Genomic DNA, 12,013 nt, shown 5'->3' with positions numbered 1-12,013 from the left:
TATTGTATTGTCTTTCAGGATTACGTTGGGGACCTGGCAGCTCAGATCAGTAGTAATGAAGGTGAAGAATTTGTTATCGAGTGTCTTGGAACACTTGCTAATCTTACAGTTCCGGATCTAGACTGGGAGCTTGTACTGAAGGAGTATAACTTGGTTCCATTCCTCAAGGACAAATTGAAACCAGGTTTGTTGGAGGGGTGGATTATACTGACTAATGGGTAATGAAAACATGGTTGTAAAATTTAGTTAAGGAGTTTATAAATTGTGAAACGCATTTTTGATAAGCATATTATAATTTTGTAACCACCTAAAAAGCAGAAAAAGGCAAATATATTTATAATTTCCTTTGTTGATAAAACAAAAAAGTAATTCCTTCCTTCCTCTTGTCCACCAAACCAAACCTCCTCCAAGACTCCCCTCTGCCCTAGCCCTGAACCTGTGTATTTCTCCAGCTTCTCTCTCATTTCCCATTGTGCCCTCTCTAAGTTCATCTTGTCTGAGACCTAGCTCCTGTTCTCTTCATCTCATTTCCACTAAACTGCTGTCTATCCAACTTCTCTTCCTTGACCCTCTCCTTTTCCTTATCTACATGCTGCTCCAAGGTGACATCATCCACATGGGGCCAGGTCTCATGTGTACATTGATGACACCTAGTTCTACCTCTCCACGAACTCTCTCAACCCCTCCACCGCCTTTGTTGTCGCACTGCTCAATCTGAGAAGGAAGTGGAGCACTAAATCGAGCGTTCCACTTCCTTCTTGGAGCGCAATTGGCAGCAGATGGGGCGGAGACTTCAGCAGCGCTGCAGCGTTCAAAGGCTCCTTCCCTCCCTTAAAGGGAAGGGCCATCGCTGCAGGCTCTGCAACATAAAAAGTACCTACCTGGACCACCAAGGCAGCCGCGATCCCGCGCGATCAGCCCGGCACTCGAGCAGAGTGCAGGGCTGATAGATCGTGAGCAGGAATCCGTGCAAAAAATGGGAACAAGAAAGGTAAGTTTTTTTTTAAAATTTACCTCTGCCACCTCGTCTTTAATCATCGCCCCGAAGCGGCCGGCCGGCCACCCGATGCATGCCTCCTGCAGCTGTCGGTGTTTTCGACCGGAGCTGTTGCAGGGGGCGGAAGTCAATTTCGGGTCTGGGGCGATGCACACAGCGATGACGTCACGATCTCCGGGCGAAGGAGATCGGGGCACAATGCCGTAAAACTCCCACCGAATATGATGGGAGTCGATTTCTGTGCTAACGGAAGTTGCAGAGGCACCCAATTTCGGCCCCCATAGTCTTTGGCCCCTGTCACAAACTCTCTACCCATGCCAATGATTCCATCCCCCTCCCTGGCCACTGTCTCAAGCTGAACTGGATTGTTTGTAACGTCAGCATCCTCTTCGACCTCGAGCTAAATCTGACCCTATATCCTCTCCATCACAAGGATTGTCTACTTCCATGCCCATAACATCATCTTGCCCCTACCTCAACCCATCTGTTGCTGAAACCCTCATCCATGCCTTTGTCACCTCTGGACTTTACAATGCTGTCCTGGCCAGCCTTCCAACCTCCACCCTCATTAACCTTCAGCTCATCCAAAACTCTGCTGCCTGTATCCTATCTCGCACTAAGTCTCAGTCACCTATCACCCTTGTACTTGATGAATTACTGCACGATCAGAAATACCCTCCAGTGTATAGTAGCTTCCGAGTTCCTAGAACAGCAGCGACATCAAGTAGGGGTTGTAGCAAGGGGTGATTTTTTGGGGGGATGGGGAAGCGATTCTTGTGATTAAAAACATGGCCATAATTTTTTAGTGGCCCTGCTTATGATGTATGGTCAGAATTATTAAAGTAGTGTACTTCACAAAGTTTTTAAAAAGAGTTTCTAAGGTATTCGGAAGGAATAAAGAAACCTCTACTAATGTGCTTGTTAACATACTTTTTTTTAATGAAGAGGTCATGACAAATTGAATTGTTTCCCAAACTCTTGTCAATCTTTCCCCATTTTTTTTCCTTAGTGGTTCCCAAGGGTCATAATCAAGGCCACTAATTTACAGTTTCCATGACAAAAAGGACAAAAATCACAGAATTTCATTCTCAAAGCACAAGTTGGAATCCCATGCAAAAAAACCCCCCAGAATTTGATTTATTCAATTTCTGTAAACTACTGTCCCTGGTCACAATGCAGCTTCCGCGTCTAAGGGGCTTGACGAGCAGTCTGCTCCTAGGCCACATTATCCACTAGAAGGAGTCTAAGAGCTGTACTGCGCATCATTGCTTAACGAGCCTGCCTTAATCAGTTAATACAACCGCATAGTAAGGCTTCCCTCACCCCTTTCCTATGTTGATGTTAGTAATTTGCTCTTTATTTTGGCATTCCTTCCCTAATGTATTACTTTCCAAACTTAATTTTTGTGGTTTATAGTTCCTAGGGTCTCTGTTGTGTAGCGGGGAGTGCTAGTAAACAAGGGCCCTTGAGTATATCATTTAATTGTAGTGTAATTATTGGTATTGATTTGATTTCATTTAATTTGAATTAATTAAAGGGTAAGTCATGGCAGCACAGCTCGGCCCCATGGCATGCTCCTCCTGCACTATGTGGGAAATCAGGGACACTTCCTGTGTCCCTGATGACCATGTGTGCGGGAAGTGTATCCAGCTGCAGCTACTGGCAGACTGCATTGTGGCGCTGGAGCTGCGAATTAATACATACTGGAGCATTCGCGATGCTGAGGACATCGTGGATAGCACGTTTAGGGAGTTGGTCACACCGCAGGTAAAGGCTGCACAGGCAGGAAGGGAATGGGTGACCGCCAGGCAGAGTTGTAGGCGCAGGCAGCTAGTGCAGGAGTCCCCTATGGCCATCCCCCTCTCAAACAGATATACCACTTTGGATATTGTTGGGGGAGATGGCTTATCGGGGGAAGGCAGCAGTAGCCAACTTCCTGGCACCTTGGGTGGTTCTGCTGCACAGGACTGGAGGAAAAAGAGCGGGAGAGCTATAGTGATGGGGGATTCTATTGTAAGGGGAATAGATAGGCATTTCTGCGGCCGCAAACGAGACTCCAGGATGGTATGTTGCCTCCCTCGTTCAAGGGTCAAGGATGTCTCGGAGCGGCTGCAGGACATTCTGGAGGGGGAGGGTGAACAGCCAGTTGTCGTGGTGCATGTAGGTATCAACAATATAGGTAAAAAAATGGGATGAGGTCCTAAAAGCTGAATATAGGGAGTTAGGAGGTAAATTAAAAACTAGGACCTCAAAGGTAGTAATCTCAGGATTGCTACCAGTGCCACGTGCTAGTCAGAGTAGAAATAGAAGGATATTTCAGATGAATACGTGGCTAGAGGAATGGTGCAAGGGGGAGGGATTCAAATTCTTGGGACATTGGAACCGGTTCTGGGGGAGGTGGGACCAGTACAGAGTGGACGGTTTGCACCTGGGCAGGACTGGGACCGATGTCCTAGGGGGAGTGTTTGCTAGTGCTGTTGGGGAGGGTTTAAACTAAAATGGCAAGGGGTTGGGAACCTGTGCAGGGAGGCAGGAAAGGGAAGCAAGGATAGAAGCAAAAGACAGGAAGGAGAAAAGCAAGAGTGGAAGGCAGAGAAATCAAGGGTGTAAATCAAACAGGGCCATAGTAAATAATAATTCTAAAAGGACCAAGAGTGTTAAAAAAAACACAAGTCTGAAGGCTTTGTGTCTTAATGCGAGGAGCATTCGTAATAAGGTGGATGAATTAGCTGCGCAAATAGGTGTAAACGGATATGATATAATTGGGATTACGGAGACATGGCTCCAGGGTGACCAAGGCTGCGAATTCAACATCCAGGGGTATTCAATATTCAGGAAGGACAGGCGAAAAGGAGGTGGGGTAGCATTGCTGGTTAAAGAGGAGATTAGCACAATAGTAAGGAAGGATATTAGCTCTGATGATGTGGAATCTGTATGGTTAGAGCTGAGAAATACCATGGGACAGAAAACATTAGTGGGAGTTGCGTACAGACCCCCAACAGTAATGCTGAGGCTGGGGAAGGCATTTAACAGGAAATTAGAGACGCGTGCAATAAGGGCACAGCAGTTATCATGGGTGACTTTAATCTACATATAGATTGTGCTAACCAAATTAGTAACAATACTGTGGAGGAGGAATTCCTAGAGTGTATACCGGATGGTTTCCTGGACCAATATGTCGAGGAACCAACTAGAGATCAGGCCATCTTAGACTGGGTATTATGTAATGAGAAAGGATTAATTAGCAATGTTGTTGTACGAGGCGCGATCATAATATGATCGAATTCTTCATTAAGATGGAGAGTGAAGTAGTTGAGTCAGAGACTAGGGTCCTGAATTTAAATAAAGGAAACTATGATAGTATGGGGCACGAGTTGGGTAGGATGGATTGGGGAACGTTACTTAAAGGGTTGATGGTGGATAGGCAATGGCAAACATTTAAAGATCGCATCGATGAACGACAGAATTTGTTCATCCCTATCTGACATAAAAATAAAACAAAAAAGGTGGCGCAACTATGGCTAACAAGGGAAATTAGGGATAGCATAAGATCCAAGGAGAGGACATATAAATTGGCCAGAAAAAGCAGCAAACCTGAGGGTTGGGAGCAGTTTAGGATTCAGCAAAGGAGGACAAAAGGATTAATTAAGAGGGGGAAAATAGAATATGAGAGTAAGCTTTCAGGGAACATAAAAACTGACTGTAAAAGCTTCTGTAGATATGTGAAGAGAAAAAGATTGGTGAAGTCAAGCGTAGGTCCCTTGCAGTCAGAATCAGGGGAATTTACAATGGGGAACAAAGAAATGGCTGACCAATGAAATACATACTTTGGTTCTGTCTTCACAAATGAGGACACAAATAACCTCTCAGATGTCGGGGAACATAGGGTCTAATGAGAGGGAGGAACTGAATGAAATCAGTATTTGTAGGGAAATGGTGTTAGGGAAATTGATGGGATTGAAGGCTGATAAATCCCCAGGGCCTGATAATCTACATCCTAGGATACTTATGGAAGTGGCCCTAGAAATAGTAGATGCATTGCTGGTCATCTTCCAAAATTCTATAGACTCTGGCACAGTTCCCATGGATTGGAGGGTAGCTAATGTAACCCCACTATTTAAAGAAGGTGGTAGAGAGAAAACGGGGAATTATAGACCGGTAAGCCTGACGTCGGTAGTGGGGAAAATGCTAGAGTCCATTATAAAAGATGTACTAGCAGAGCACTTGGAAAACAGTGACAGGATCGGACAAAGTCAACATGGATTTACAAAAGGTAAATCGTGCTTGACTAATCTACTGGAATTTTTTGAGGATGTAACGGGTAGAATAGATAAGGGAGAACCAGTGGATGTGGTGTATTTGGACTTTCAGAAGGCTTTCGATAAGGTCCCGCATAAGAGATTAGCATGTAAAGCTAAAGCACATGGGATTGGGGGTAAGGTACTGACTTGGATAGAGAACTGGTTGGCAGACAGGAAGCAAAGAGTTGGAATAAACGGGTCTTTTTCCAAGTGGCAGGCAGTGACTGGTGGGGTACCGCAGCGATCTGTGCTAGGACTCCAGCTACTCACTATATGTTAATGATCTAGACGAGGGAACTAGATGTAATATCTCCAAGTTTGCAGATGACACAAAGCTGGGTGTGTGTGTGTGCTGTGAGGAGGATGCCGAGAAACTTCAGTATGATTTGGACAGGTTGGGTGATTGGGCAGATGCATGGCAGATGCAGTATAATGTGGATAAATGCCAGCTTATCTACTTTAGTGGCACAAACAGGAAGGCAGATTATTATCTGAACGGCAATAGATTGGGAGAAGGGGAAGTGCAACGAGACCTGGGTGTCCTTGTGCACCAGTCGCTGAAGGTAAGCATGCAGGTGCAGCTGGCGGTTAAGAAGGCAAATGGTATGTTGGCCTTCATAGCGAGAGGATTCGAGTACAGGAGCAAGGATGTATTGCTGCAGTTGTACAGGGCTTTGGTGAGACCACACCTTGAGTAGTGTGTGCAGTTTTGGTCGCCTTATCTGAGGAAGGATTTTCTTGCCATGGAGGGAGTGCAGCGAAGATTCACCAGACTGATATCTGGGATGGCAGGAATGACGTATGAGGAGAGATTGGGTCGATTGGGCTTATATTCACTGGAGTTTAGAAGAATGAGAGGGGATCTCATTGAAATTTCTAAAATTCTTACAGGACTAGACAGACTAGATGCAGGTAGGGTGTTCCTGATGGCGGGGGAGTCCAGAACCAGTGGTCACAGTCTAAAGATAAGGGGTAAGCCATTTAGGACAGAGATGAGGAGGTATTTCTTCATCCAGAGAGTGGCAAACCTGTGGAATTCTCTACCACAAAAGGCAGTTGAGGCCAATTCATTAAATATATTCAAGAAGGAGTGAAGGGATCAAGGGATATGGGGAGAAAGCAGGGACAGGGTACTGAATTTGGATGATCAGCCATGATCTCATTAAATGGCAGAGCAGGCTCGAGGGGCCGAATGACCTACTCCTGCTCCTATCTTCTATGTTTCTATGTTTTATCATAATATCGTGCTTCAGTTTATAAAACTATTTTTGTATTATGCTCAGTCTATTTGGGTTTGCAGTTGGCACCTCATCTATATTGACGAACAGACAATTCTTGGAAATGGGGACATTTGCATCTGACACCATGACATCTTTGATGCTTGTTACGTTACTCTCCAAGGACAACTGGATTTTTTTTTTCTAGTCATAAATTTAATCAGAAATTGGCCTTAATGAAGTTTATCAGGCATCCCATTAATCACAGTGATGCTCGAGTACAATATACCTCTTTCAGCAAGTGGAAATAAATTCAGCCATTTAACATGTAGTACAGGTTATTTCACTTCAAGCAATTTTTGTTGAAAAAAGCTTTCATATTCCAGCATGAAAGCTTTTTGGTTCTGGTTATATTTTCTGTTGACCATTAATAATTCACGGTTCTTATGTAATTTGCATGGTGGGATTTCCCTCCCCAAAGTGGTCATAATCTCAAAACTTTCTGTAGTACTTAATTCCTGTCGCGAGCAACTGCTTCATTTATAATAAGTTTTTGTTTAATTCGGAGACTATGCCTTGGAGGTTAGTTCTGGATATCCACACATGGCACAATCATTTTTCAGAGAATTTCTAGAAATGTGGTGCAGCCCAATTTGTGGAAAATGGTGCAAATGTACACAAAGATAGGATTAGCAGTAGGCCATTCAGCCCCTTGAGCCTGTTCCACCATTCAATTAGTTCATGGTAGATCTGTACTCCAACTCTATTAACCCACCTTTGCTCCATAATCCCTTGATACCCTTACCTAACAAAAATTTATCAATCTCAGTTTTGAAAATGTCAGTTGACTCGGTACTGTTACTATGACTTGACTACCTCTCCTCTCTCTCTTGTAGATCTCAGCAGACCATTGTGATTGTTTTCCTCCTGTTCCCAGCCTGCTTTTTTATGGAATGTTGCTGGGGCAGGAGGAGGAACATGCATATTTATTATATAAATATATCCTTATCATGTCCTTCAAATGTCAAAAAACACTTTTACATTTCAGACACCGTTGTTATTTAGGAATACTTGGCAGCCAATTTGTGCACGTTAAAATGACAAATAGCAAAAATAGACGAAAGACCAGTTAATATGTTTGTGGTGGAGGTAGAAAGAGGACGATGGAAAATTCCCTGCTGTCCGTCGAATAGTGCCATGGGAACTTTTATATTTATCTGATTAGACATATGCTTTAACATCTTGTGCATAAGGCAGTACCTCCACTAATGTAACACTCAGTAATGCATTGAAATATCAGGCTGCATTGTGTGCTCAAGTCCCTGAAATGGAGCTTGAATCCTCAGCTTTCTGACTTAGAGATGAGAACGCTGCTACTGAGACAAGCTGTGATACTTGGATTCCGCAGTACTCTCCCTTTCTCACACTATAGAGATGTTTCAGTTCTGCTATGGATGCTGGGATATTTGTGTTTCCTACTCGTGTTCTATTTCTTTCTTTTGCTGGAGAACAAATTAAGGAAAGAAAATAGAGCTGCCATCAAACACTGGCAGTAGTTCACAGGCAGGTGGGTCATGCATAGAGACAGAACAAATCAAGAGGTAGAAACAGAATTTTACTCCCCAAGTCAGCTCAGTAATTTCTTTTTCTTTTTTTCTTCCGCCACTCAGCTTCTATGTTCTAGACCTCCACCAATACCCTTTATAACCCAGCCACTCCACAGTGTGCACCAATGGCCCAGCATGACTTTGGCGTTTGATTTCTTCTCTCTTTCCCCCTTCCACCCCTTGTTGGAATGTGTCTGGCTTTCATTCAGCTAATCTTCACAGCAGAGCAGTTGAGAGTGGAAGCCTTATCTTCATTTTAGGATGGAGCATTCATGCGAGTGAGCCTTGAGTAATGTATTACTTGGAATTGCGGCCCCCAGCAAAGTAACAGACTAAGTGGAAGCTTCAAACTAAGAACTAAGAGTAACTAGTTTCTGTCAGTAGGTGAGTGTGTTGCAGTAACACATTTGTATGTCTGATTTATCAGGTTCAACAGAAGATGACCTGGTTCTGGAAGTGGTAATAATGATTGGCACGGTGTCCATGGACGATTCCTGTGCTGCAATGCTCGCAAAATCGGGAATTATTCCAGCTCTCATTGAACTTCTAAATGGTAAGGGATCACAGAATATATTTTTTTATTTTTTATTTTGTGCTTGTCCAGATGGGGGATGTGATGGGAAATGGAACTTTTGCCAATTCAGGCATCCAGTGTCAGCATCAAACATAATGCACTGCACAGTAAAGCTTCCTGTACTTGGCCCCAACCTCAAGGGCACTCCCTAGTACAGTATGCCGATTTTTTTTTTTTTTTTTTTCCATTGCCAACCAGCGTCATGAGGCCTTTGTGAGTGAGATTGCTAGTTAATGCAATATAAGGAGTAGACTGGGTTAAGAGTACCCAAACTCAATAGGGCCCTTCCAGCCAAAAGACAGGGGAGACTTTCATTTCATCAGTCTGGGCAGGATTTAAACTCAGATCGCAGAGGTGAAAGGTTAATGCTTGACCTATTGTACCATGCAATTTCCCATACATTATTACTAAGTCTACAGTGCCATTCAACATTGTTTTTTCTTTAATTGAAACTAAACTCTAGTATTGGTATGAATGCTAAATTGAGTGGAACTGACATAGAAACATAGAAGATAGGAGCAGGAGTAGGCCATTCGGCCCCTCGAGCCTGCTCCGCCATTCAATGAGATCATGGCTGATCATCCAAATTCAGTACCCTGTCCCTGCCTTCTCCCCATATCCCTTGATCCCTTTAGCCTTAAGAAAAATATATCCAACTCCTTCTTGAATATATTTAATGAATTGGCCTCCACTGCCTTCTGTGGTAGAGAATTCCACAGGTTTACCACTCTCTGGGTGAAGAAATTCCTCCTTATCTCTGTCCTAAATGGCTTACCCCTTATCCTTCGACTGTGACCCCTGGTTCTGGACTCCCCGGCCATCGGGAACATCCTTCCTGCATCCAGTCTGTCCAGTCCTGTTAGAATTTTATAAGTTTCAATGAGATCCCCTCTCATTCTTCTAAACTCCAGCGAGTATAAGCCCAATCGACCCAATCTCTCCTCATACGTCATTCCTGCCATCCCAGGTATCAGTCTGGTGAATCTTCGCTGCACTCCCTCCATGGCAAGAACATCCTTCCTCAGATAAGGCGACCAAAACTGCACACAATACTCACGGTGTGGTCTCACCAAGGCCCTGTACAACTGCAGCAAGACATCCTTGCTCTTGTTCTCGAACCCTCTCGCTATGAAGGCCAACATACCATATGCCTTTTTAACCGCCTGCTGCACCTGCATGCTTACCTTCAGCGACTGGTGCACAAGGACACCCAGGTCTCGTTGCACTTCCCCTTCTCCCAATCTATTGCCGTTCAGATAATAATCTGCCTTCCTGTTTTTGCCACCAAAGTGGATAACCTCGCATTTATCCACATTATACTGCATCTGCCATGCTTCTGCCCAATCACCCAACCTGTCCAAATCATACTGGAGTTTCTCGGCATCCTCCTCACAGCACACACGCCCACCCAGCTTTGTGTCATCTGCAAACGTGGAGATATTGCATCTAGTTCCCTCGTCTAGATCATTTATTATATATATTGTGACTAGCTGGGGTCCTAGGACCGATCCCTGCGGTACCCCACTAGTCACTGCCTGCCACTCGGAAAAAGAGCCGTTTATTCCAACTCTTTGCTTCCTGTCTGCCAACCAGTTCTCTGTCCAAGTCAGTACCTTGCCCCCAATCCCATGTGCCTTAACTTTACACGCTAATCCCTTATGCGGGACCTTATCGAAAGCCTTCTGAAAGTCCAAATACACCACATCCACTGGTTCTCCCTTATCTATTCTACCAGTTACATCCTCAAAAAATTCCAGTAGATTAGTCAAGCACGATTTACCTTTTGTAAATCCATGTTGACTTTGTCCGACCCTGTCACTGTTTTCCAAGTGCTCTGCTATTACATCTTTTATAATGGACTCCAGCATTTTCCCCACTACCAATGTCAGGCCATAATTCCCCGTTTTCTCTCTACCACCTTTTTTGAATAGTGGTCATTAGATAAGGCTTCATATCCAGATTTGCAACTAGGGATGGGCAATAAATGCGACCTTGCCAGCGTCGCCCACATCCAGGGAACAAATATTTTTAAATATTGCACCTTTTGAGTTCAGACAATTTCCAACAAAAACAAACAAAAGTATTGGCTTTCCATCAGAAATTTCTGGCACAAAGTAAGATGCAGCAATGCTGTACATATTTGTTCATTGGCTTTCTGACAATACTGTAATTGATACACTAAAATCCTTGTAGTACAAGGTCATATCGTGACCTATTCCATTTATTTTAAGCACTGGTCATAATTTACAGCTAAATTACTAGTGACAATTAGAATAGAGGAACAACAGACAAAGCCAACCAGAAGTACTAATGCACAATTTTAAGCTGCCAGTTGGGTATAAATTTATGGACATAAAGGTGTAAATATGCCATACATAGGCAGAGGAAAATCCTGAAAGCTACCTAGAGGAAGTATATTTGTACAAACAAAAACAGAATGAACTTTGCACTTCAAATTTTTGAGTTGGTACCTATTTGCTGCTTCATCAAAATACAACTTTAGGTCCTGGTGCAAGTTCATAACTTAGATATTTCGAAGTATTCTGCACCAGCATTCCAACACAAGCCTATTAAAGAAATTTAATGCATTAACGTGAATTAACGTGTCCGCCGTGACTCCGTTGGAAGCGCTCTCGCCTCTGAGTCAGAGGTTGTGGGATCAAGTCCCACTGCAGAGTCTTGAGCACAAAAATCTAGGCTGACGCTCCAGTACAGTACTGAGGGAGTGCTGCTTCAATCAACACCACTTAATTTTTTTTTTTTTAATCTGGTTATTATCACATTGCTGTTTGTGGGAGCTTGTTGTGCACAATTGGCTGCCGCACTTCCTGCATTACAACAGTGACTACACTTCAAAAAGTACTTCATTGGCTCTAAAGCGCTTTGAGGTCGTGAAAGGCACAATATAAATGCAAGTCTTTCTTTATCTTTATATTTTTTTAATTAGTTTATGGGATCAGGGTGTCACTGGCAATGCCAGCATTTATTGCCCATCCCTAGTTGTCCTTGAGGAGGTGGTGGTGAGCCGCCGCCTTGAACCGCTGCAGTCCGTGTGGTGAAGGTACTCCCACAGTGCTGTTAGGTAGGGAGTTCCAGGATTTTGACCCAGCGACGATGAAGGAATGGCGATATACTTCTAAGTCAGGATGGTGTGTGACTTGGAGGTGGTGGTGTTCCCATGCACCTGCTGCCCTTGTCCTTCTAGGTGGAAGAGGTTGCGGGTTTGGGAGGTGCTGCCGAAGAAGCCTTGGCGAGTTGCTGCAGTGCATCTTGTAGATGGTACACACTGCAGCCACGGTACGCCGGTGGTGGAGGGA

The 12,013-nt window shown here is 44.0% G+C and overlaps 1 protein-coding gene across 4 annotated transcripts in view; it reads left to right on the top strand.

Annotated features, from left to right (window-relative positions):
• The window catches only part of LOC147120766 (kinesin-associated protein 3-like), a 149,518-nt gene that overhangs the window by 120,496 nt on the left and 17,009 nt on the right, over positions 1-12,013 (top strand). For all 4 annotated transcript variants that reach the window (XM_085987002.1, XM_085987000.1, XM_085987001.1 and 1 more), the window contains 2 exons: positions 19-184; positions 8,550-8,675. In XM_085987002.1, the coding sequence (XP_085843128.1) occupies positions 19-184; positions 8,550-8,675 (292 nt within the window). The remainder of the gene's footprint in view (positions 1-18; positions 185-8,549; positions 8,676-12,013) is intronic.

This window comes from Somniosus microcephalus, chromosome 4 (assembly GCF_052327205.1).
Source record: "Somniosus microcephalus isolate GS21.2 chromosome 4, FLI_Smic_1.0, whole genome shotgun sequence".
In the NCBI taxonomy this organism is placed as follows: domain Eukaryota; kingdom Metazoa; phylum Chordata; class Chondrichthyes; order Squaliformes; family Somniosidae; genus Somniosus; species Somniosus microcephalus.
The sequence above is the reverse complement of the archived record's forward strand: the minus strand, read 5'-3'. Positions and strand labels throughout refer to the sequence as shown.